The sequence below is a fragment of the Columba livia genome, chromosome Z (genome assembly GCF_036013475.1).
Source record: "Columba livia isolate bColLiv1 breed racing homer chromosome Z, bColLiv1.pat.W.v2, whole genome shotgun sequence".
NCBI classification, from domain to species: Eukaryota; Metazoa; Chordata; class Aves; order Columbiformes; family Columbidae; genus Columba; species Columba livia.
Genome location: NC_088642.1, coordinates 64,657,975 through 64,685,162, shown reverse-complemented (window position 1 = coordinate 64,685,162; position 27,188 = coordinate 64,657,975). Strand labels below are relative to the sequence as shown.

Here is a 27,188-nt window from a genome sequence, read left to right as displayed (position 1 = left end):
TCCCAGGTGCCTGTTATTACATGTAAAGGTGCTCCCTTCTAACTTTTAGAGGATGTAAAGAATTGAAGGAATTACGTTCAGTTTGAAAACGAAGTGGTGGATTTGGTTAAGGAGTGTGTTCTGACCTGGGAAGGATATCCAGTGTGCATTCACATCTCTGCCACAGAAGAGCTGTTCCTTAAAGAAAAATGTTGTTGAGAAAGAATAATGAAGTGGCAAATAATTCAGGCAAAAAAGTCCTTGATAAATCCCACTTAGAAGTCTTCTACATCAATGTCATTTTGTGTCTAATACTGCTGGCACAGATTATGGTCAAGAGATTTCAATTTAGAATATAGAAAAGTCAGAAATAAAAGTAATTGTGAGTAAAATGTTTTGAGTAGTAGGGAAAACAGTTGTCAGAATGTTTTGGATTGTATGTGTGCTTCTAATACATGCATTTGCCCATCGATCCCATGTCGTGTTTGACTAGAAGGGAGATATTACTTCCAGGTAATTTTAGTTTCAGAACATGATGCAGCCAGCAGCACTATTTTAGCACTAAATCTGTGCAGACATTCAAGTATAGGTAATATAGTTCTAGTTAAAATAAAGACATATGACTACTGTGTGTGCTCATTGTGGGGATATTTTAATGAAGCTGATAACAATCCCCCCACTCACACTCTTACAGGAACAACAGTTATTTAGCTTTACAAAAGAGACAGTGTTACAGATTTAGTTTCTATTATTCAAAATAAAATATTACAGCATGAGGAGGTTTAACTGGTAGAACGGAGGGCTGGATTTTGGTTCCCTTGGTCCTCTGAGGTAAGAGTCAACATTCAGCTGAATATTCATGAGACATTCATTAATATGAATAGTTGGTCTGCTGCTGCACCTTTCCATGGTTTATTAATAACTTATGGACGGACCACTCCCAAGCATACAGAGGGCAAGAATACTTTAATGATTGCAGCATTCTCTCTGTAAAAAGCAAGAATGAGATGGTTTATTTCAGCAGCACTGTTTTGTCCTGGTTTTGTTAAAAACAAGTTTCTCTTTCAGTGAATTTTGCCTGTCAGCTAAAGCCTTCATATTAACTGCATTTTTCTGGAGAACCAGACACATGTTTTAGTAAACCTAGCAATGGAATGCAAACTTATTGATAAGCACGGATGGACATCTCGCGAGAGGGGCGACGAAAAACAAGTGAACAAGAAACCGACCAACTGTGTATAACATTCCATTCACGTGAATACTTCATATAAAAGTGCGAGATCACGAGGATCTCGTCCCTTTTCCCTTTTTCCTTATGGCCGACATTAGGAGAGGACCTTGCTAGTCGTCCCTGCGAACTGAGGCCTAGTGAGAGACTGAATCCAGCTCCGATTGGCTGCAGAGTCTAATCCAGGACTTTGGATGCCGGCTCTGCAGTTGCTGAGACTTTCAAGATTGATTTTGTATATTTTGTATTATTTTCTCTATTCTTATTAATAGCATTAGTAAAACATCTTTAATTTTTTCCAACTCTCTTCTCTCCGTCCTTCTTTTCCTCCCAATCGCCTGTCCTTAGTGGAAAGCGGGGAGAGGGAGGGGCAAAAAGGGGGAAGTGGTTGGGGGGAGAGGGGGTTAACAATACATCTGCCAGGGTTTTATTGTCACCCCGCAATCTTAACCCTCGACATGTTTGCAATGCTGTAGTTAAGGTGTCAGTAGCACATTGTGCTTTAGGTTGTGTCGGTAACACTTGAACTATAAATCCTATTAATTTTCAGGGTTATAAATTGTGTGTAAAACTTTGTTCCAGGCTGAAACATGACATAAAGAAATATCTGCCTCGAAGCAACTATTTTTTGGCTCAATCTTTTATCATATCCTTTTATCTTTTCTTATTTTAAGTCAATGAATAGAGGGAAAATAAAATGAATGTTACCATTTCAAGGCTTTCTTCTTCCTTGCTGATGAAACTCAAAATGAGCTTAAATTAAAAACAAGAATGTTGGCATATTATCAGTCTGTAGCATAGTCTGGGTGTTTCTGGTATTGAAAGGGAATGTTTGCTAGTAATGTAAAAAGAAGTTTTTAAAAAGTCATCTTGTAGTAAGAAAACCTGCTCTTGATAGATGATTATAGTTACGATCCATAGATAAACTCACTAGAAGGGAGGAATGATATGGGAAAGATGCTGAATTTAGAATAAAAATAAGACCTTTTAAAAATATTTTTTTTTTCTGCTCTGAAGAGTATTTAACCTTGCACATATCATTTGTTAAGGTTTTTGTTATGCTCACAGCATACTACACAATAAGATAGCATAGTCATATTTTGTAAATAGTATCTACAGTAAAAATGTACCACACTCTCTTTCATAATTTACTAATCAGTTAGGAGCTGAACACTTGCTCAAGAAAAAGTGCATGCCATGTTATTTCACTGTTATGGATAGTAATGCAACTTCTGTCATTTCAGAGAAGCAGACGTTACTTTTCCTTTTTATTCTAAGTACCTTCAGTTGCTGAGACTGTGTTGTGAAGCCTCCAATAAATTGAGGGTTGATGGTGTACACTCTTGTTGTGTTTTAAAGGCACATAATTACATCCTATGGCTTGTGCTAAGCCTAGTCAGACTGTCTCTCTCTTCCCCTCTCCTCCTTTCTGTGTGTCTTGTAAAATTTTAGCCATGGAAGTCCACTAATTTGGAAAAATGTGGAAAAAGTGTATCATGAAATGGAAGGGAAGAAATTTCACCCATTAATCACTACCAAGCAAGAGTGGGGAAAAATATTCAAGTATAAGAAATGTTTTATTTTTTTTCTCCCTAGATTTCAGCCTTAATAAAGTTAATATAGGAGTGTTATCATTTGGTAGGAAGAAAGTGCATGGCTTTTGTAAGCTTTAGTTATTTTTTTTTTTACTATGTAGCATGCTACCCTCCAATAAAGCCTCCCTTGAGACTAATTTTTTGTGTGTGTGATTAAAAGTACTGAAATACCCTGGATCAGCGAGTTGCTAGTTAGATACAGAGTCTTTCTGCTTTAGGTCACCAGTTTGAATTCAGTCCAGGCCATCATCAGACTGCTATTAACATCTGAGGGCAGCGTGGCATTCTTAGTCCAGTTCCCAGTAGGCAGATTTTTTCTCCTCTTCTATTCTCTGGTCTTTCTCTCCTGGGTTGAGCTCCTTGTGTTCGGCAGTCATCCTGCCAAGTTTAAGTGAGTTCCATCATCCACACTTGGATCCAGTTTTCCCTCATCTAGGAACAATTCGTCCACAGTCACTTCTTTTATGTTACTTACTCAGGTGTGACATTACCATTGCCACCGTCAGTGATGTGCCTCTTTAATGTTTCAAGACATTGTGAAGTGGACATATACATGCCTCAGAAAGCTGAAAAGGAAACAGAAAAAAATCCCCTAAAATAAACAAAGAATCCACTCCTTTTCTCCTCCTCCCTCTCCCCCTCACCCCAGCCGCCTAAACACAGCTGTGTTTTGTAGGGTTTTATGGATTAAATGCTTGGCAGAGGTGCTGGAGTTGATAGGATTTCAGTTTACAGTGAGACTGCCTCATCCATGAAACTCAGTTTCATTAGGCTGCCAGGCCCTGGGATGGGTACCCTTCTGGTTGTTCTTATCTCTCAGGGAAGATGAGAGGGATAAAGTTAAAATTAATATCTCAAGGGGCAGATGTAGCAGGATAAAGTTAAAATTAGCAGGTTTTTGTACAGGGCGTGGGAATACTTCCACTTAGATGCTTGTGTATTCATAGGAAGTCACAGAGAAATTGTCTGCATCACTGCGGAAAAAAATAAGGACAAAGACTTCTGGATGATGTTTATGTAAGGCCATTCACTGCAACCTTTTTACAGATATGACCAGTATATTATGGAGCTGTATCTCTATATTTGGGTACAGTAAGGAAATAAAAATAAATAAATACATTGGCTAAATTGTCAGTAATCACAGCAGGAGGCTGAAGGATGAAATGAGCCATGGAGGCTAAGCTACTTTTTTAACCGTGAAGCTGACCTCCTTAGGTCAGGGTTATGACATGCCGGTAGACTGAACAGCATATAGAAGCTTTACTGCTGCTACCTGTGGTGGCAGAAAAAAAGGGGACTTGTAGTTATGAGGTTACCTGTTCATCTCTTCTATAAGCATTACACTTTCCCTTTACAATCACAGACTATTTTTAAAGTGTTAATGTAATTCAGAGCATTTAAAGCATCAGCAGATTATTATTGGAAACTTCTTATAAGGCAAGAAAATACATACTAGGGGACTAGTCCTCTTTGGCAAGAGATAGGCAGGCTGCTGTAATGGTCCTTCTCTAACATTTACGATGTTAGATTTTATAACTACTGCGTATGCTTTTCCAAAAAAAGATGAAAATGTTACACCCTCTAGCATTAAAATAAATAATTTAGAGCAGGACACAATTGTGCTCTCAGATCCACATGGCAGAAATCAGCTCCATTACTCTGCTCTCCCTGTGTATATGCTAACATTGATCCCCAGGCAGGGGGTGGGGGCCGAGTCCGTGTCTTGAGGATCTAAGCAGAGTACATAGCCTTACATCTTATTGATGAGTTCAGAGTTCATTCGCATCACCTATAAGCAAAACTGAAACAGCATATGGAATGGGTACGGCTGAGGTTGCTGGAGTCTGTCTCTAATTTGAGTCTTAGATACCTACTTATGTTCTAGTACATATTTTGAAACTTCGTAAATAAGTATATATTGCATACATGTATTTTCTCTAAGAGCAGAAGAAGACAGAGGCTGTGCATTATATGTTTGTCATACAAGATTTGTATCTGGCTTCTTCATAATGAAATGCATATAAAAGAAACATTTTTCCAAGCCCTTCCGGTTTTGAGAACTGGAAGTAGTCACACATTTTTCTATCAAATTTGCTTTGTCAGGTGCCAAAGTGTTGCACAAATATTTTTTAACATACTCTCCATTCCCTGGTATGTAATCACACTTTCAGAGGTCAGAAGTGGGAGTGGAGCAGTTTTACTTTAAATAACCAGTTCCAAAATCATACTTGCATCACTGCAGGAGTAGAGTACATATCTAAATAGGTACTTGCACAATTAGATAACTCACATTTAGCAGTAATTTGCATAAGTAATGGGCTTTCTTATAAGCAGAGTAAGAGCAAAAGTGTAAGGAGGCTCGTGCCTGGTGCCCATCTTTAAAAATTGCTGCTAGAAATGGCTCGGTTTGCTTAGTGAGTAAGATTTAGCAGGATTTGTTTGGAATACTTGAGAGACTGTAAACATACTACAAAACCATGTTAACACAAGATTATCTTATTAGACAAACCTCTTGAATTGCTTAGGAATGCTTAATTTACTAATACAAGCCAAAATCTTACTTTATTTATTTATTTTCTCCCCCACCCCACCCCCCTTCCCAATATTGTTTTGGCAGGAGGGAGTGAGGGTGAACTTCTTTTTCCTTAAGAAAAGGCATCTTGTCCTATTCCCTAACCACAGACATGTTACAGACAGTACTTTGGGAGAAGATAATATTGCTCTCATGCTTTCCCTCTGAGGGTGAAGGTGATTGTGCCTGGAGTTGGCCAGTCTGTGGCTGTCCACCATCTGTGTAAGGAATTCACAATCCCAGACAAAAGAAATTGGCAAAGTCTTCTTTCTGTCTGTTCTCCAGAGCCTCAAGATAGCCATAAAACACCTGGACAAAATCAGCAGGTGATGGCAAGGGAAAGAGAATGATCAGTCACAGGCATTGTTGAATCCTTTGAACATTACTTATAGCTTGGACGTTGCTGTCACCAGACGCAGTTTGATCTTTGGTGAGCTTTCTGGAAGTACTTCTTTCCCTGGCTGTATGACAACAGGGGGAACCAGATAGTGCTGTGGAGGCAAAGCAGAGTTTTCCCATCTTGTAATTTTTATCTCACCTTGTAACTCCAGTTTTTGTTACCTGTATTTGCACTTAAATAATCATGCAGGAAAAAAGGGAAGCTTTTTATGTGCAGAAAAAATGTGTCATATATTTTACCTTTGTGACCACCCTAGCCAGCAGGGCTTAACTGTGATCTGTGTCCCAAAATTAACAAATGACATAAACATTTAAATCCATCACTGTCTTTTTCCTTTCATGTTGCTTTACACAATACTTGAAACAACGACAATTTTAAAACTAAGGAATGCGGTTTCCTTCCAAGTACGTTCTTGTGTTAGCACATTCATAACAAAACTGATTTTCTTGCTTATTTAGGATTTCTTAGAACTCACTATTGATCATCAGTTATGACCTTTATGTAATTGACTAGAAACACAGTACGACTCTGACAACTCTGAGAAAATCCTAGCCTTTAATTAACTTCATGTTTTCTTATATTCTTTCCATACCATGTATATGGTTTTTAGCCTGTACAGACTTAAGCATAATAAAATTCAGCTTGAATTTAAAAAGAGAACAAAGAAGCGCAGTGACAGATTAATATATTTAGAAGAGCGTCTGTACATGAAACAGAAATACAGCCACAAAAACATACCACCTTTGGCAGGAGAGGAAAAAGTTTCCTACCCGTTAACCTGTTGGCAATTGGAGTCTGAATTTCAGTGCATGGGTGCTTAGCATTGAGGCTGACAGTCTTGCCAGTGTCTAGGGGTTAAGTTTGTAGCTGTTGTTTCATTGCATTCCCAAAGCGAAGTCTAAACCATATCTAAAAGCTGCTGGATCACTTCACACTTCAGCTGTCCTCTGAATCCTTCTCCCTCCTGTTGGTGTTTTCTCCCTCTTTTTCTCCTCCCCTCCCTATGTTCCTGCAAATACAACCCTTCTTCATAGAGCTGGTGTCAAGCTTCAATGAATATAACTCTGTCTTGCTAAGTGTATTAATGCTGCACTCTGCTTCAGACATGAACCTCGTTGTTTGCCGTAAAGCCTCTGTGTGGATCTGTGTATGTGTGTACGAGTTGAGGTTGTTTGTTAACCCACCGTTTCAAGGAAGACTCAATGCTGCAATTGTTCAACTGTCTCTGTAGCCCATATTTACAGCTTGTAATCAGCTTGTGTGAACCTTAGGGAAATAAGGGTGAAGATTTAAGATAAATATTAAAGAGGATTCTGTTACTTCATTGCAAGATTATTTGTGAATAACTAAAACTAAGAAAACTTGGTTTCCATTCTGCTTTCTCAATGTGGAAAATATATATAGCATCCCTAGAATGCGTTACCAAAAGCGTTAATATCTTATAACAGCAGTCACAGTAATCCTTTTACTCTAGCTAATCATGTGCTAATCTGTTGGTAAGTCAAAAGTATTAGACCATTTTAAATTCATTGTGTCAGCTCAGCCGAAGTAACTGGTGTGGTGTTATAAACATTAGGGAGAAAAGTTCTTCAAACCAAAATAACAATGTTGTAAACTAAAGAATTTTGCTAGTTCTACACAGCAACACGAAGGATGCCATTAGTTTTAGGTCCTGCACAAAAGCATTTGAATTTATCTATAAACAAACTACTACTGCTGTTTTATTGACGTTTACTATTTCTGAATTGGATTTCAGTGTTTACTACTTCTCACTAAGCAACTAGGGATAGTTCACTATCTGGAGGAGTGTTCTACTTCTAACTTTTTCCTTCTGTAATGCATGACTGATCTTTGTACAAAGACAATTGTTCTTGAGTTTTTTTATGTTCGTAGCCAATGAGAGTATTTAACATATTTTGTTTATTTTCTTTTAGATTTTGTCTTTGGTTTTGTAGCCCAAAGTAATTACCTAGGCTTTTACACATCCTCTCACTCAAACTTACCTCTTTACAGTTTCATATTTTGGAATTTTTCTTTGTCCCTTCTGCCACGTTTCCTTTGACAGAGTGCTTCACAGTATTCCCTGAAAGGCTAAATCAGGTACTAACACTCTTCATAATTAGACTATTCAGATCAGACTCAATACAGTACTTGATAAGAAGAATCATTTGTGCTCCCTCTTGTTTCTACATGAAAAATGGGCATATATTCTGTTTTACATGCTTCTGTCTTTGGCAAAAGATTTCAGTGATCACCCACATAGCAGCAAAAATTTCATTTTCTTTAGCTATCAGGGTAGTACATACACAGGCTCATTTCCTTCTGTCTAGAATATTTTAAGTTGAAAGGCACATTGTCAGAAGAGATATTGTATTTAATATTGAAAACGTGAATACCTTATCAGAATACTATAAATCTCAAAAAGCTGTGGGGTTGTTACTGTGAAGTTGTTTCTATAAAAATACTTTGAAAAATTGCTTTTATAATGTAAATTTGAAAATTCAGGTTTTGTTTTAGATTGCAAATTTCAAAATGTTGTTTACATTTCTTTTTACATTCACTTAAATTTCCTATGTCTCCATGGAAATTTCTCTTATCTTAAGAACAAATGAAGTTTGTGTTTGACTGTGAAGATTTACTCATGTTAAATTTAGAACAGCGGATGTAATTTAGGAAGTTTTAGGAAAAAGCATACTTTTTGTGATTTGACCTGAGACTGAGAAAAGGAAGTACCTTTTGGTTTTTTACCCATTTTAATTTGTTTTGCATTTCTCAGGAGTTGTATTTCAAACCAAACATAGTCATCATTAATAATAGGCTTTTGCAGTTTTCTTTGTTTCTTATATGGAGCATTTGAATTTTCCCTACTATTTTAGTACCAAGTCTACTAGGCTGACACTGTTTATGTTTCCTTTAGTAATCCACTTCAGCTACAAAGCTGAGTTTTATTAGTGAAAGACTTGTTCTATAACAGAAGATACTGTAGTTATGCCTGAATTGTGGTGTTTGAGGGTCAGCTGAAAAATGCTTGCAATGCAGAGACAGAAAAACAGAGGACCTGGAAAAAGTATTTTAACATATGAGAAACAGAACTACTTTGCCTTTCTCTGTTAAAATCTAAAAGTGCATATATACAGGGTACATCAGTGTTAGTTTCCATGCAAATACCTTCACAGTCTGCTTCTTTCACTTGCATGCTGTGTGTGTACTCTTTAGTCTTGGCCTGCAAACCCTTCTTTCCTGACATTTATGATTTGTGACCTTTTAATTTCTACCCTATGAAATTTATGTCCTGAATGAATGAAGCAACGCAGTCTATGCTCCAGCCACAGATGAAAGCTGACCTCAAGCAATGACTGGGGAATCCTCTCTTCATGGCTACTTAGTCTTGCAGACCTGTGTTCTCTGGTTATACTGAACTAGATAATAGTATATATTTTACCTACTGCATGAATTGGTTTTGAATCCTGAGAGCAAAATAATACCCAGCTTCTACATTGTGCTTTAAATCTGTCAGTTTTGAAGCACTATATAAATGAGGTCAGTTTTATTATTCTCATTTCCAGATGGGAAATTGAGGCAAAGGAGAAGGAAAGTGACTTGCCCAGTGTAATAATGGTAGACTGTGTCAGGCATTGTCCTTTCTGAAGCCCACAGTAAAATAAATTGGCTGATAGTTTTCAAATTTCTCTCTGGATGCTGTTCAGAGGTAATATTTAGATCTGGAACTTGTCAGTGCAAGGACAAATATAGAAGATCATCTGAATCCATTTTGCTGAGTGGTTTGGTTAAACCATGATAAAGCTGTGTCTGAATGTTCATTCAGAAAGAGAGTGGCCTGAAGTACTTTGCTGGTTCTTTTCATGTATAGAGTTGCATTCTCCCATCTCTCAGCATTGTTCATTCACACGACTGAAAGAAACTGCTGATGGACACAGATCACCTCCTTTTCCAACCGCCCCTCCCCCCCTTCAGGATGCATACGTCGGTGCTGCTAGTTGTGTGAGAGCTTGACAGACAGAGATCCTCTTTGGGCCTTGGCATGTTATGTTGCTGAAGTCATCCATGCATTTTTAAAAGTTGCATTTATTCAAGAGGGATGGAATTGTGTGTTTATATAAAGAATGTGAGTTTAAACCAGTGTTTTATCTGAGAGAGGAACCGAGCATCCCCTGGGCTAGATACTCAGGTGACTTGTGCAAAAGTGGCCTTGATCTTCAACTTTTGTGTGTGTGAAGTAATGGAAAATGATTAGTGACAGAAGTTCCTCAGTGTAGTGTTATACCAGGAAGTGAATGTTTGTAGTATCGAGGCTTCAGTTAGTAAAACATTAAATAAATGTACTGTGCTATATAAATATTTTTTGGTAGTTGTTATTCCCAGTTGACTCATGCTACTCTTTAAGAGTCTTGTAAACAGCTCTGAATGGAGGGATGGTTGGTAAACGATGAGCTCGAGGCATCTTGTTCTGGAGTTTAAGATGCTTCTCCTACCATCTGTCCTGACGGCTTTTCCCCGAAGCCACTGCTACTAGAGCTGAGTGGCAGAGGGAAATTAAGCTCATTGCTCAGCAGCTTCTCTTCACGTCCTGGGAAAAGCTGGGGCACTCTTCTCCTTCCTCAGTTGTTGACTAGGACAGTAAATGTTGAGAAAGTGAAGCTGTCAAAACATGGAGTGGTGGCAATGTTGTAAGTGCCACAGCCTGTTTCCCTGTGAAAGTGAGATGGAGCTCTGTAACCTGGTATTTCCCTCCACAGAACAGAAAAGTATGTTATGTGAGTACGTGTACAGCTGAAGCAGAGCTGTATTGTAAGGAGATCTAGAGGAACAATTTTAGAGAACAGAGGACTAGCTGAAAAAAATTTCAAGGAACTTTTCTTTTCTGGGCAATGGGCAGCAGATAAAAAACAAGCTGAGTGGAAAAAGCAGTTTCTAGCATGAGTTTTTGGTCTGAAATGGTAACCAGGATTTGTAAATGTAAGTAAGTAGCTGATGCCTAGCAGACACTTAGGTTTCTCAACTGATTATTGAATGATTAAATATTGTGTAATTGCTTTAACTCAGGCCTCTGCATAGTAGAATTATTTTCCAACCTGTTTCACATGCTCAAAGAAAAATATATTACAGCCTGTCATAACTTCAAATAATTTCATCTGTAATTCAAAGATGTGATCACAAAATAGCACAACCTAGATTTTGCCCCATGATGAAATCTGATCTATACAGTGACTTTAGTGATTCACGTGGAATAGTTCCTCAGTTTTCCCTCCCTTATTTTATTATGCAAATGTATTTATACTTTTAAAGTTGGGAACATTTTTGTTTCAGCTCTTCCTGCTAGTATAAATTAAAAATTAATAGGTAGTCCTAAAAATACTTTTATACTTAGAAAAATAATAGCAATACCATTTATCTGGGCACTGCCTCATGGAAGAGCTACTTAATTTCAGGAAGCAGTCTAATGAATATGAACACTTTGGAAATTAGTTGCCCATTTCACTAATTGTTTATTTGTGAATGAAAAGAGCTAGTCAAACAAAGATGCTGTTTGGTTTCTGGAAGCTGTTCCACCAAACTATCTCCAGATGTTGGGGGAGGTGGGGGAAGAAGAACCTTCCTCCACATTTTAATATATGAAATTTTTGTAACATGCTCAGGATTCATGATCTGTATTTGGATGGCATTTTTGCTTTGTCTCCTGTGTGCTAGGTCTTCTCTTTTTACAAGTTTTGTCCAACAAAACAAAGTTTATAGTGAAGAGTCTACAGCAATATCTTCTGAAGGGTGAAGTGTCTAGCTGAAGAATATAAACTGGTTGTTGCATTTTCAGTTTAAATAATATGAAGTTTGCATTTTTCTCTTTTCAGAAGTAGCTGGAAAATTATTTATATGTTATAAATTACTATGCTGTAGGATAAATGATTAATGTTTTACAAGAAAGGACAGATATTAAAATGATGAAAAGTTATGAATTTCAGTAAAATTCTTAGTAATAAATGTGTTTCTGGAGTTCTAGCTTTCTTTAAGCTACCCTCTTTCTAAGTTGTTATAGAAATGACTGTGTTCTTACAGATGGTAGATTTCTTTCTGAATCTGTATAGGATATCAAACAAGTCTGTGTTTTGTTTTCAATATTTTCTCTCTTTTTTCTTTTTTAAAGTTGACTTTTTCTGGACTGTGTGCTTACATATTTGCCTTTATTTATTTGCTCTTTTAGCTTAGCAATATCACACTCCTTATACCCTTTACTCTTCCCAAAAGAAAGAATAAAACCCCTATCCATTTTTGCTAAGAAATATTAGGAAAACTCATTTCTGAGTGATAACCAGCCAAAAACAACACTGGGTTTGTGTTCAGGGTTGAATTGTACATGTCTGTTAAAAAAGGCAACTGTGCCGCAGTTCACTTTACAGTTATTTTCCAGATTATTCAAAATACTTGAGCATTAGAAGAATCTGTCTAGTCCCACAGGAAAAACTGTCCAATAAGCCTCTCCCTTCATCTAAGAGTCAGAGGAAATGCTGGCTAGACGTTTTGGTGACTAATTTAAAATATCTGGCAAGACAATTGATAGCACCCTTCCCTTGTGTTGTGACAAATATATTTCGACTGCAGTTTATTAACATAATCCAACACAACCACAGACATATTGTATGTATTATAGCATAGAATTAGAAACATTTTTTGCACATCACAGTCGTTACTCTCTCTCCTTTTTGACAAGGATCTGGATAATTGCCTCAACAAATGAACTGCTGTGTCCAGTCTGTTTCTCTAATTTCATAAATTGTTTTCCATGCTAAAACTAAGCAAGCTTTTACTAAGTAAGTATGAAGAACCACAGTGTAATTAAATGAGCAATATTGTGAAGAAGTGTGACAGAAATGGCAGTTTAACTGACACCTACTTTTTCTTTGCTTTATTACAACAAATTAAGTATCTCGTGGAGTGACAGTTAGTGAGCAACAGTGTCTTCTGCCTCTGTCTCCCACACTCTCATGCACACACACATCTGCGCACATACGCATCTTAGAGCTGAGACTTATCATGAAGATTACCACATAAGGTGGATTGTAAGTTGCCAGCTGAGGTTCCTACTACTCCAGGATTTTTTATTTCAAATTAAAAATAAGGGGTTTTGTCTCACAATTAGACAAGGTAAATACTTAGCTCTTGTCTATCTCCTTTTGTCTGAATATATTGGTTCCCTTTACTGATAAAGGGAATTAGAATTATTCCCATTACATGGATGGAAAAAGTGAGACACAATAAGTTATTAGCTTTCCCAAGACTCAGAACCCAGTGAATGACCAGGCTAGGAGTGAAACCTTAGTTTGCTGTCTTAGTCATTGAACCACACTGCCTGCAATCAACATGGACTTGATCCAGAGCCCACTGAAACCAACATAAAGAAAGTTTTTGACCAGGTCCTGTATGTAATGTGAAGTTCTTACTTTAGTGTTTTATTTTCCTCCCAATGGTGTGGTTATTAAAGTGCAGCTTTTCCATACAGTACTTTTGTAGGTAGTAATTGAAATCAATTGTAACACTGATACAATTTGAATGAATAGGGGCTAACTTCCCCAGTTCTAAGGCTTTTATCCTTTTCACTTGTTTTCAGTAGGACACCTTTTTATATAAAGCAATGGTCACACATTCCACATCCACACATCCATTAATTGTCTTTACGTGTATATTTCAAGTATCTGAACTGCTTTGCTTTACGTTTTTCAGGGCTCTATTCAAACCTTTGCTTTAAAGAATCCTAAAATTGGCAGAATTACTCCACAAATATCAGATTTGAATCAGGTTTAGTACTTAATAGGTGATCATTACTTTTAAGATACAGGCTCAGTCACTATCTTGTCAGTCAGATATAAATGTTAAACTCCTGGTTAGTACGAACAACAGTAAGTGAAAGGCTAGCTTATATCGTATATCATTGGTTTTGTGAAGTGTTTTCAGGCTGAAGTTGTGTGAGTTTTGAAGTTAACTTTACCTTTTTAAAATTTTGTGTGTGTGTGTGTGAAAATACTTAGCTGTTAACATTATTTTAAAATTCTTTTTACTGATCTTCTCAAGTTTTTAGACATAGTTTAAATTCTGAAGACTATGGTAAATGTCATTATTTCATTATTTTTAGCATCCCCTTTTACTGTCTGTGGTGTGACATGTCCATAGGTTTTTATTAGATCAATAAAATTGCTGCAAAGAAGAGTGGGTTTGTCATTAAATATAATAGGCCATTCCATTTATGTTTTGTAGTTGTTAAAAGCATCTGAGAACCAGGAAAAATGAGAATGAATAACTCCAGGACTTAATGAACTGAACCTCGATGATTGTATTTAGTTAATCACTTCATGAAAACTGACTGTATGAAAACTTGCCTCGATTCAAGTCCTGGTCAGTTGTCATCCTTAGAGATCTATTTGCCTAACAGCTCAGGATCTGTCTAGAGATCTGTGAAAATCTGAACTGTATGTGATACTGATGGGCTCAGTAGCGTTGGTGAATTTCGGCTGCAATACCAAGGAAAGAGCTTAACCAGGTGTTGCTACCAAGGAACCTCCTGGTGAAATATTTCGTAAACAAACCTTTTGGAAAATAGCGCCTAAAACTTACATAAACATGTCCTATATGCAAATCTTTCTGCAAATCTTTCTATTTTATAGTGTGCCATTTCAAATCTGATTTTAACATGTCTGATCCTTCAGTTATATTTACCTTTTTTGCACAGTACTCAGAAATACATCTGAATACTCTCAGATCTTGCTGATGCCTGGCAGAGAACCTGTACAATGTCATGTACTCAGGTAATCTATTTTACCATTCTTGTTAGATGAAGTTTGGGGATTTTGAGTTCTTAGATGTCCAGAAATTATTAGTTCCAGGCTTGACACGAATTGAAAGAGTTATTTTTTTTTTTTTCAGAGTTCTCGTGGGCTGAAAATACAAATTTGAAATATTTGTAGCAGGCAGACAGATGAGTAAACAGCAGCATTAGTGAAACCAGATCTCCTACAGCTTTATTCTTAGCGTTGAAAATTATTAGGGATCTCTAATCTTCCCCCAAGTTTCCCCTCCAGCCCACCTTCTGCAGCACTCTTGTAATCCAGAGCTACCTTTGCTTGGCTTAATAAGAGGTGTGCTGTGACTAGGCAGGAGCTGCTGACTGACCAGCTGGCTGCTACCTCTTCACTATTCAGTAAGTGTAATGGAATGCCCTGGCTGTAAATACCTGGCAGGCCAAAGCAAAAGGTTTTTGGGGCTGCATATAGCTTCTAGGTCATGCTTTGTACAACCATATTGTAAGAATGAAGTAGCTTCGCGAAGTCTGCCTTTCCGTCAAAGTTGGTGGAAGTAGATACATGGATTCAGAACTTGTGGAAGTGTAAAAAGATAGGTACGTAGGCTCCAGAATTGCATAAGTATTGTTTCTTTTGGAGGCATAATCAGATAGGTTGGCAACTTTTTTTTTTTTTTTAATCATATTAATTAGTTTGGTAAGTTATTATAATTGATTTAGTGGAATAAATACTTTACACTTTTTGTCATGCCCTGAACACAAGTGGGAGTGAGAATATGGCTTTGTCTGACTTTCTTCCATTTGTACAATAGAGCTAGGGGGTCTTCTGACTTAATCTAGTGGGTTGTGGAGTCTATTTTCCCCATCTGCTCTCCATGCTGACAGGCTTCATGCATGTGGAGATTTTTAGTAGCTAAAATGAGTAAGAATGAAAGCAACACACTTCTGTCCTGTATATAATGTTTTCTTAAATTTCTTAAACTGCTAATCATCAAGGTAACATATGTACATTGAGGATGCTGGTAAAAGTAATTGAAAGGGATATTTGTGTTTGGGGGTATTTACCCTAGAAATCATTAAAATGAATGTCATACTTCATCTTTTGGTGTTGAATGTCTATCTGTATTTCAATAAGATGGATGCACATGTTGTGCCATGGCATGTTTTCACATGTAATCTTTGCAGGCCTGTAGCAAACCAGTCAGTGTGCTATTATGTCCACTACTCTCAAAAATGTAGTACTTAGCCCTTGACATACCATAGTTTAAATTCTTCCAGATTTGAAAGGCCAGTAGTTCTGTCCTTTCCCTCTAACATTTTTCAGTTTTTCTTGTTTGCATCTTTGTCACTAGTTCTCTTGTTTTATTTCTTTCTCTCTTCTCCCTTCTGTCTTTGTCCCTTCCCTCCCCTGTTTTTTTTCTTTACATCTGATTCAGTGTTCTCCTTCATCTTTTCCTTCCTTCTACTACCTGTCAGTTATTCTGACTTTTTACACATATTTTTACTCCCTTGAACTTTTACAAGGGATTGGGGTGGCTTTGCAACTTCTCCTTGTACTGACTAAACACTTGAAAAGTCATCACTTTCTCATGGGCAGTGATTTCCCAAAGCTTGTCAAGTATTTAAGATTTAGGAAAAAGGAACAACCTGGCATAGACTCAGAGTCTCATTTAACTTCGAAAACTGTGCCTGACCAGCACCCCCAGAAAGTATCAGAAAAATGGCTGAAGTGGCAATTTTATTTTGGGAGAATTGTGTAGAAGGTCTGTTCTTCTCATCTACTGGGATTCCCTTTGACAGTATTGAATTTTGATGCTGACACTAACGGTGAATTTACAGAGCTGCTGGACTTATATGTTTCTTTTAGTAGCATTTAATATTATTACTATCTACTAACTATTAGATACTGTCCTACTTGCTAATTAGGTGAGTGAGATGCCTTCTGAGTTATCAGTTTTGCCAGTCCACTAGGAAGCATCTGCTTTTCATCTTTTTAGTCCTTATTGAATGGGACCATTGTTTGAGAAAAGGGAAGAGATTTTTAAATGAGGTGAAGAATATTATCATATATGCTCACAACTGAAAGGTGCATTTTAAACTGCTATACCAACAGGCTTGAATGATAATTTAGAAAAATATAATAGTACATGCATATGAGTGTATGAATACCTACCAATAGTGGCTTCCAAAGCAGTGATTATACAGATGAGACCTCCTTTCTGCTAGTTAGTCGAAAACACCTCTGAACTTACTTGTGCACCCCAGCTCTGTCATACATACCCTCCAATGCTGCAGTGTTTCTCCAGTTCCTCAGCCCTGGTCCTCAGTTGCCCTTCTTTCCAAGTCTGGCAGTAGGTACCTGTGCCTGCCACCATGCATGGGTTTTTTTTCAGTCAGTCTGAATTCAGCATGGTAATTTCTCCCAAATAGGTGGAAACAGCTTTCAAACAAGGCCTCTGCTGTCCCTCCCTGCCTAATGAACTCCTCCTTCCCTCCAAAGCTTGCCTCCTGGGACTCATCTGCACGCGCTGCTCGCTTGTCTTGTCCTTCTTCTCCCTGTCCCTACTGTACACCCTGCTTCATGTCACCAGCCCCAGGGCTACCTGTCTGTGACCAGCCTGCCCGGCTCCCCTGGGAAGGGTGGGGACAGCTCTGGACTGGCTGCCAGGAGGTGTGTGGTTTGCTCTCTGCAGACAGAGGCATTTGGGGAAGAGGACACACCCTTTGCATAGCCAGAGAGGATGCCTTTGCTGGCACTGTAGCTCGTGTCCCTCTCACCTCATTTTCCCCTGCCTGCTGGCACAAGGTAAATCTCAGGCTTCCTTAAGACATCAGAAAAGAGCAGAATTTGTTTAGGGTGGGGGAAATGGCAGGAGAGCACAAGAAGAGCACAGACAGCAGCAGTCTAGATGTAGCTTTTTAGGACTTTTCTCCCCAACATAAATGGCAGCTCTCCTGCCTTCTCCTAATTTCAGAATTTCTCTTTCATAGAGTTAATTCTCAGGTTCTCTTCCTGAGCTGTTAATTGTGGTTGAAAGGTAGAGGAACTGAGAAGATACATTAAGTCACTCCAGAAGTCAGTGGAACAGGACTAGAAACAACATCTTCATACAGTCATGTGAGGGCCTGTTTCTCTTCTTCAGGTTTGGCTTCAGAAATGCCTTTGTTTTTCTAGCTGCTGCAATCAGTAGGTGAAATTTTAAACAAGAATCAACAGAGGCTCCCAGTTTCTGTTTTGAGGACAGAACCTTGTCTCCCCTGCTAGACTGAATTTTTTGAGCTGTGTGCCACGGGGGCATCTCACGGTATGAGACGAGCCCTCTGTCCTGTGCTGCTGGGAGATACCTAGCCTGCTTTTATACAAACTTACTCAAGTGCTAGAGGCATTGTGGCCAAACGTGTGTGGAGCACTGCTTGGGTTCATTCGTTTTGTGAAGCTGTGCAGAAGAGTTTTAGGAATTTCTGCATGGCATTCATTCCACTGTGCAGTACAGACATCACTGGCCCCCTTCCTGCAGCTGACCCAGCCAGGCAATGAATCAGTGTTTTTATTTCTGAGAAGTATGCTAACACCATGCTGAAGGCCACTGCCATCTTCTTGTGTAGTTTGGTCTTTGCTTAGGAAAACTGGGATTATTCCCTGTACTTGGCTTTCTCACACATTTAAAAATTATGTGGAGATATATATATTTTTAAAAAAAATAAGTGGGAGGGGAAAAAATATTAAATATTATTAACTCATATCTTATTGGTAACTGAACAAATGAAGTTATTTGTTATAAATATGGGGAAAAGTGCATCTATCAAACTGGTAGATCCTTTATGAAGATGTACTTCACTAATCACTGCCTACATACAGTTGAGCATTGAAAAAAGGCTAAAACTCAAAAGTGCTTTTTCCTTCTGTTTTATGTGTTGTTTTTTATTTCAATTTTAAAGGGATTTACATTTATTTAAAGCCATTTTTCTAAATTTTGCTTTGAATACAAATCATGTCGTATAGCTTTGCCAAAATAAACTTGGCAGCTTACATTTTCTTTCCTTTTTTTTGAGTGTTGGCATGTAATGAATATTAATGGAGCATCACTTCCTGCTTTTTGGCATGATACTTTCTTCATGTAAATACTGTTTTTTGAAATACCCAAAGCCAGTGTGCAGTTCAAAGTCTGCAATTAAATTTAGATAAACTGAAAAAGAATGTTTGTTTTCTATTTTGTGAGAGCTTGAATTTGGTTCTTGGTTGGTTTCTTGATTTTTTTTTTATTTTTTTTTTTTTAAGAAAGGTAAGAAAAAGTCATTCCATGAGTTTTACTCCTTTCTTAGCTACTTAGTACATCTTGGTGCTCTGTTCCTGCACTTAAACTCCTGAAGTTAAACTCCTTTTTGAGAATTTCACAGCAGCAAGCACATTGTTGGCAAGCGAATGTTAATAGTGAGGAGTGAATCAGTCTGGATAAAGTGGAACTGACCTGAATTTGATCCTTAAACTAACCACAACTATTCTGGGTTTTTTAAAAATTTTTGGGGTTTAGAAATTACTATCACACACCTCTGTACCATCTGGCTTTTCCTAGGAGTGGAAACAGACTTATCAACATACTGTAACAGAGTCTGGTTTTGTGGTGTGTCTGGCAGAGCTGTTACCTAAAAACTCTGGAAATCTCACCAGAAGGGCAGCTTTTATGCAATTTCCAGACCAGCTTTCACACCGAAGAGGATTAGGTAGTAAGCAGAGTGGAGAAAGGGTCTGTGCTTGTGGTTGCATTTTGGTTTTACCAATCACTAATTTGTGCTAGGCTAAATGTTGCTTTTAATTATGACCTGGTGAAACTCTCACTAAAAAAAGAGAGAAAACTCTCCCATTTGTCTCATTGTGACTTGAACTTTTCATCATGGAAATCTGCTGGCTGTAATGAGGTGACACATGAGTTTCTTGGAGCTGAATTCAGTCCTCTCTGTATGTGCATGCTTGTTTTATGCTAGTGTCGTCCATCACGTAGACCCTGAGGTCTAGACGGAGGAACCCATTCCATCTGGCCTGTGCTTTTGTCCCACAGGAGAAAAGAGTTGCAATTAAGGGCTGAATGTGCTGATTTAACTCTTCCTGCACACCGACCGACAGGCATTTACTGTACAGCTGCTGGTAACGTGTGCCTACGTGGAGGTGGATGAAAGTGGTGGCTTCAGGGAATGGCATTTGCGACACTAAAGGTGGCAATAAGAGCCTGTCCAGGAGCTTCCACTGGAGCTGCTGCTGAATTCGGCTAGGAAGCACGGACACTGAGGAGCAGCTACAGCAGTGTCTGTGAATAAGGAGTTACTACTGATACCTGCCTTGATTACTACAAGTTTGGGTGTCCCTGTGCAATTCTACTGCCATATGAGTATCAAAGCATAAACTGAGAGCAGAATTTGATCCCATCTGTTAGATAGACTGATAGCTTTACACTTCATTCTTTTGGGCTGATACATTTGAAGTATGCTAGAAAGCAGATATAGCTTAGAAACTGCATCCCAAATAATAATCCTCTCAATTTTATAACTTGAGTGAAGGCAGATTGTTACTGACAGACTTTCAGGTTACTATGTTGGGCACTTTTTCATAAATCTGTTAGAAAAACTAAGACAGGCTCATTCTGCCTTCAGCGAAACAGGACAACACTCCTATTGATGGCAAAGGGAAGAGGCTTTGGGCCAGTGTTTTGCACACACCTAGCCATTTCACTTTCCAGCAGCCTGGTCTGCTTTTTTTCCACAATGTGCACAGTATATGTATTTGCTGCAAAGCATTTACATATTAAATGGTGGCCAAAGTGTTATCCTGTAATAAACCGCTGGGTGCTATGAATAGGAATAAACACAGGGCTTAGTATGAGCACAGCATGTGCACGTAACTATACATGCTGGATTAGAGCCTGCAGACTGGTCTTTGCACAGGGAGTGGGAGCATGCATGTTTGCAGAGCCCATGCTTAGCACTTTATGTACTGAGTAACAGCGGGATTACTGTAGCTGATGCTAGATGTAATGTGATCTAACACTACTTTGGCAGAAGGCAAAATGAAAGAAATTTTAAACACGCATTGAATATTGTATTCCTCTAGATAAAGTCAGGAGAGACCTTATAAAAGAAGCTGGGAGGGCACTAAATACCTTCAGATGGCATTTTTGTCTATGAGGATGGGTGTTGCTTGGGTTTTAAAGGTGCTGAACACTGGCAAATCAAAATGGACAGGATCAGATAAATACATGGAACAAATGAGCACTGTGTTCATTCTGGGTATCAAAATAATGTAGAAGATAAACGGGTTCAAATACAATGCATACATTTGCCTAGTGGCAAATTGCTATTAGTTTTATGCAGCATATTAAATACATGCTTCTAGATGGGGTGGCCTGATTGTTCCTGGGACATCTGTATAGTTGTTGTCATCTGCGGAATATATGTGTCTGAATGGAAGATTTTTATTTAGTAAAATAGCTTGGTTTTTAAAAACGTTAGAAATAACTCCCCATTAATTGGTGTGCTTTTCCTGCACTTTCTGCAGAATTCTGAAAGTTTGAGTATGCTGGGAGTATGACTTCCCTTATTCCAGCTCTGAGATATATGAACAGATTGTTGCAGCAAAGCTGTAACTACTATTGGCTGATCTGGTTTTGCTCTGTGGATAAACAAGACCTCAGTGTCCAGAGGTAATACTTCAGCATGCATTTCAAGGTATAAAGTCACCTAGGAGTGTGAGGGAGGTGGATGGTATTTTAGTCAAACTGGTGACTGCTTCTGTCACTGAATAAAACTGAAAGCAGTGGAAAATCTGAACAAAACAAAATTGTGTTATTAGACTGCTGATTTTCTCTTGAGTGCAGTCTAGCATCTGACTTCTTCTTGACTAATTTTAGATAAATACAAGTGGATGAAGATAAGCTATTATAAAATAAGAGATTTGGAGAAAAGCTGATTTTGTATTTAAATGCCAGATTTCTTATTTGTGTTATGAATGTGTTTTCCTAATGAATATAATGAATATGTTGTCCTTTCCCCCCTCCTTAAATGCAAAATCAGAAGAGGGCGTATTGATCTTTCAAAAACAATTTAGTAGTCATTTAGCCTAATTCAACTACAATTACTGTGGACTATGAAAGACAATAGTACTAAATCCGTAAGGTCATAAGCAAGAAATACAGCATCTCTTGACTACCTGCTTTAAATTTGTTGCTTGGAGGCAAGTTACCGTGACAAAAATGGTGGTAATGGGCTGACCAGTCCCTTACAAATGGATAAACAGCTAACAGTTTGACTACATGGAAGTTTTAATCTCAATATGTTGTACAAATGAATGCACACCAGGCAAACCTATAGAAGTTTAGTTGCACTGAACATTCCTTACCTAACATAGAACTAAATATGCAGGTATAGCATAGGAGGCAATTGTACTTAGGAGACTGGTGACACATGTAAAAAGCAATGCTACTGTGCAGTAAGCTTCCTGCACCTTGTTGTTCTTCTTCCCAGTATTGTGCTTAAAAATTACTTCTACCTTGCTTGCTGCTTCTTACATTTTAAACAGATATAGAATTTTAAGACAGCCATCCGCTAAACAAACAAACAGCAAAGAATGAAACTGTTTCTGGGGTCCCTCCAGCACTGTCCCCACTCTGTCATCCTCTGTGGCTGGTGCCACTCACTGAGTAGCAGGTACTCAGGGTCATTCTCATGCAGTGTCTGTGACAGACACGATTGCTCGTGTCTAAATTCTTGGGCAGATGTGAGGCAGTGACAGCGAGAACATCTCTGTCATCCATCCCAGCAAGCGCAGTACTCGGCTGGACTCTGCAGGTTTTGAAGTACTTCTGCATCTCTCAGTTTAGGGTCATCCATTCTCCCTTGGAGTAGAGATTATTTTTAAAGGTGAGCATCTTAGACTGGGTTTGAGGCATATCATACAAGTCACTGGAATCCTTTACTTTTAGGTTTGTATTGACATTGTTTATAAAAGTAATAACATGCATTCAGCTTAGAGGAATACGTTAATCAACATAAAAGCTATTCTAGCTTCACCGTCAGCAATTTACATTATGTTGTCTCAGGTTTCACTGAGGACCAGTCTCCTCAAAACCACAGCCACCTGGGTTCTGATTAGTTTTCTTTGTTTTCTGCCCATGTGTGATTAACTGTTACGCATAATGTTATAAAAACGAGGAGTAATAAGAGAGAAGACAGTTACTTAACATCAAGATCCACAGAACCTGTGCATGTATTGAAGGTCCCGTATGGTTTCCAAAATTGAATCCCAAATTTACATGAGCACTAAAAATTGAGAAGTGTCAAGAAATAAATAATGAGGGTCACTGTAAGTGATCTGGAATGCTTTTGTTAGATAAAGTCTTGATATGCAATACTCTCATAGACAATCTTTTAACACCCATTTAGCACAACTGATTTTAGTATTGCAGGGTTTTTTTTGTTAAAAAAAAGCACTGTTCACTTTCGCATGTGACAATACATAAAAGGAAGCAGTTTCTTTTTCAAGTTGATTGCAGTTTCCTTTTCTGTGAATCCTTCAGCATTAAATGAAAGTGGTAATTCAGGGAGAAGAAGGCAGCCCCGTTGCTGCATATTCATTGCAAAGATATTGTTTCTCCCATTTAGAAATATGACTGGATCTGGTGCTTTCTATCCAAAAGTGTCTTTGTCTGGGATATAGTTTCTCTTGTTTAACCTTACACCAATTGTGAAGTTTAGAAATTCAGTGAAGTCTTAGCACAGCATATACATTGGGATATGCAGATGCATCTTCTGCATATCTCCTCTGCCCACCCTGAGACAGACAGAAACCACCGTGACAAAGTTGCTACCTTAATTATGATGCACAATGGTGAAGGTAATTTCAGAGGATGAGTTTGTGTTACCTCCTGTATGCTTTCAACAGACACTCGCTGACTAAGCTCATTCTAAATATTGCATCAGCCAGAGGCCTAAGTGGTACAGCATTTATCTTCTATTCTGTGAAAATTACTTTTGTTACTATGAGGAATGTTTACACTTGTAAACCTGCTGGCACACATATTTTTCACTCTCTTTCTAGCATTTTTTAGATTTCACTTTCTCATGTGAATGGGTAAAATACCATACATACATGTATTAAGTGCAGTGCCTTCTGTTAGTAACCCTAGTGTAGTGCCATTCCTCAGTCTGATGCTCACATTGTACCAAAGCCTGTAATTCTAAGTAAGGAGTTTCTTCAAATTTAACCAAGACCAGATTTCTTTTATAAAAGGAAAATGTGAAGAAGTGATTGTACAGTTATTAACAACTCACTTTTTATGAAAGAATAATTTAATTGCTGAAATAAACCATTTCTGGAGAAGAGGGTTACATCTGTGAGAGAGCTAGTGCCCAGCAATGGGGGAAATGAAAATTATAAACTCATGTAAAATTTCAAGGGCTCTAATAATGCCTCCATGGAAAGCATGTTTCAAGGTGTTACAAGAAAGACATTCCCCGTCACTGTTTTTATGGTTTTCATTTGGCTATTGATTCCCCATTGATTGTTGCGAGTAATCATTGACACCAACTTACACTGTTTCATTGTAATATCAACTTTCTCTGTTTGGAGAATAAAGCCTGGGGGCCTAGTGACTTTAGCTGTGACTGGTTTGAGTTGTGAACATGCTATTCCATAGTAAGAGAAACTCAAAATGTTACTGTCTAACCAACATAGCACAGAAGAGCTTCTTAACAGAGACAAAGAGATTTTGTTTTTACCAAGCTGGGTATTGCAAACTGCAGCATTTGATTCAAAGAGATGCTATGTAAGTGTAAACTGTGTTGATAAAACAGTTTTTAAATTAGTTGCTAAATACATGGTTTGCTTTTCTGGCAATTTTGAAGATGTGACTGTCTATAGGAATTTCAGAAACTGGATTTCTGATATGTTTCTGTGTATGTTGTACTTAGAGGGCACTATGATTCTGTTATTTATTCAATTGTGTGAGAAGAATTTTTTCTACCTTTAAAGAGAATGAATATGAGTGTATGTGAAAAGTTAGTACGCAGGTATTTGAAGACTCAAGTGGTGTGGTTGATAAACATTAAAAAAAGTGGTGTAGACCATAAAAAATGTGGAAATATGTATATTTTTGCAGGTCCTTAGTTGTCTTGTATTTTTAATTTTTTTAGTTAACAGATAGCTCTGTCCTGTCGTTATTATATTAAAGATAAATTTTGTCTCTATGTGTGACAGTGGCAGTAGATCTTACTTGGATTTCACACCCCCTTGGACTGATTTAAATCTGTCTTTATGTACACTTCAAACATGTTCTGCCAGACACAGCATGTCCTATCTTAGCTGAGTTGGACATTGTATGTTGCAAATCTGTGCAATTGAAATAGTGCTTTTAAATATGTTATAATCATTTAATGAGACATAAATTTGAAGATCAAAACTATTTAAATTTGAAGGTTGTGCAGAGGAAAGGCTTGGGAGAACAAAAATCTTTTTCTAAGCTCATACATGATATTGTAGGTTGGAAACTCCAGCTTTGTACCAGTGGGGCAGATTTATTCTGTACGTTGGGGAAAGAAAAAAAAAAGCAAAAAGCAACACTTGAATAAAAAGAACAGGCTGATAAAGTTTGTGCTTCAGTTTATAAACGCAAATAAATATATGTATATTGTATTATGTATATTTGTGTTCTTGAGTATATAACTAAAGGACAACTTCCCATGAAATAATGCATTCCTTTAGAATTGCTGTAGATTTTCATAATTTTTTTTAAACATTCCTATTGTAACCTACATCAAAAGGGCAGCTATGGTTCTTGTGTCTGACTATACATATGCATTATAAAAAAGTGAGTCTACTGTAATTACCAGTTTGCAGAGCAAATTCCTGCAGGGTTTGTACTCTCCCCATTAGTAAAAGAGATAAGTTGAAATGTATTAAAATTTCACTGTACAACTGGGAGTTTTTGTTCACAGTAAATGTGGTAATGTTTCTTCATTGCTTGACTGTTTGTGTTTAAATTTAGGCAGTGTGCCCAACAGGGACAAAATTATAGGATAAAGCTATGTATAAAAGAAAATCCTTCTGAGAAAACCAATAACATTTTTTCTCTCTCTCTCTCTTTTTTTTTTTTTTTCTTCCCTTCTCTCTCTCTCTCTCAATAAGTGGTTATATATATATAATCATGCTCTATTCTGGCCAAGGAAAAACATTTTATCGATTTCACACTTACTGGAATTTTTCTCATACATAAGTTGGATCACAGAGTATATGTTAGCAAACCTTTGTGCAAAAATTCTATGGCTTTGTTTCAGGAAGTGTTGAAGAAGCACTTTGAATTTAAAAGATACATGAATGAAAGAAATACATGTTTAGTAAATAACGTTATCCAATGAAGAAAAAAATTTTCACCTGTAAATCCAACATTTTGTGGAGAAGGAAAAAAAAAAAAGGTGGTGTGGTCTGCTTGCTCTTACTGCTTTACTTGCTTACACTATCTGATTTGTGGCTGACAAGAGAGCTGGCCACTGAAGGAACAGTGCAGGATTGAGTCTCTATTTAAATAAGAAGTTATTGCTTTAGGTTTAACTTAAAAACATGGTACAGACTGTTGATCTTGATGAAATAGAAAATATTGTTTTCTTTTAGTAAATACTCAAACTTTTCTGATAAATTTTAATTCATTGCACTTATTTTCAAAACAGTAAAACTTCTCCTTGTAACCTTTTCATGTAACTTTTATCGAATTCATATTTATTTTCACTGTCTAAAATGCAGTACAGTGCAGTCTAAACCCATGTATTTTATTGGCCAAATTGAAAGCTGGTTCTTTAGAATCCAGAGAGCAGTAACATCTGAGAAGGTAGATGGAAGCCTGAGAAGTTAAGTCTTCCTGAAGAGTGGATTAGATAACAAACAATGTGTTTGTTTGTTACTGAATAAATGGACAGAAAGGAATAGCTATTCCAGGAGCCATGCTGCCTTTTACTTTATTTAAATCAGCTTTTGCTTATTCTTTTGACTTTCAGGAAAAAAAGGTGGAAAATAGTGAATCTAACTACTGATTTTGTCAGCATAATTTTGTGTGGACATTTACATTTTTCTTACAAGACTCCTTATTTATGTGTTAAAGTTGATATTTTTTGCATATTTACATATTTTAACTTGTACTTTTTATTTGAGAACATGAGTTATTTATCTGGTGACCTTTAAGACTTCAAATATTCTCACCAACTTCAATTAATTTGTGGAGAAACAATACAGGAAGAATAGATATTTGATTTAATAGATTTGATATTTGATTTAATTGATTTAAATAACTCTTTTTGAAGCATTTATAATCTATTGGCAAAATCTTCTTTCACGGATTACTGACCGAACAGTCCATGTAATGTGACAAAACCATGTTGATTATTTCCTTCCACATGCGTGCTACATCCACAGGCTCAAGGTCTTTTTTTAAGACACTACACAAAAAATGTCCTTTTGGGGCATGCTTTATCTTGTTTAATTTTTACATCAAAAGTTTCAACTGTTGTTGGCTTACATACTTTATTCTGAAAACTTTTGCTGTAAGGAAATGGAAATCTGTTGTGAATAGCAA

General features: G+C 37.4%; 1 protein-coding gene and 1 long non-coding RNA gene across 10 annotated transcripts in view; one reads left to right on the top strand and one right to left on the bottom strand.

Annotated features, from left to right (window-relative positions):
- Nucleotides 1–27,188, top strand: part of BNC2 (basonuclin zinc finger protein 2) — a 355,747-nt gene that overhangs the window by 176,584 nt on the left and 151,975 nt on the right. Inside the window, exon 2 of one of the 9 annotated variants that reach the window (XM_065046177.1) lies at nt 14,512–14,587. The exons of the other annotated variants lie outside the window; for them this stretch is intronic. Coding sequence (XP_064902249.1) covers nt 14,573–14,587 — 15 coding nt within the window. The 5' untranslated portion in view covers nt 14,512–14,572. The remainder of the gene's footprint in view (nt 1–14,511; nt 14,588–27,188) is intronic. 9 annotated transcript variants of the gene reach the window in all.
- On the bottom strand, nt 2,766–17,103 carry LOC110359416 (uncharacterized). Its single transcript, XR_010469007.1, has 2 exons — nt 16,861–17,103; nt 2,766–3,368 (listed from the first exon to the last, which is right to left on the bottom strand). It is a non-coding gene; the product is annotated as an uncharacterized LOC110359416 (long non-coding RNA).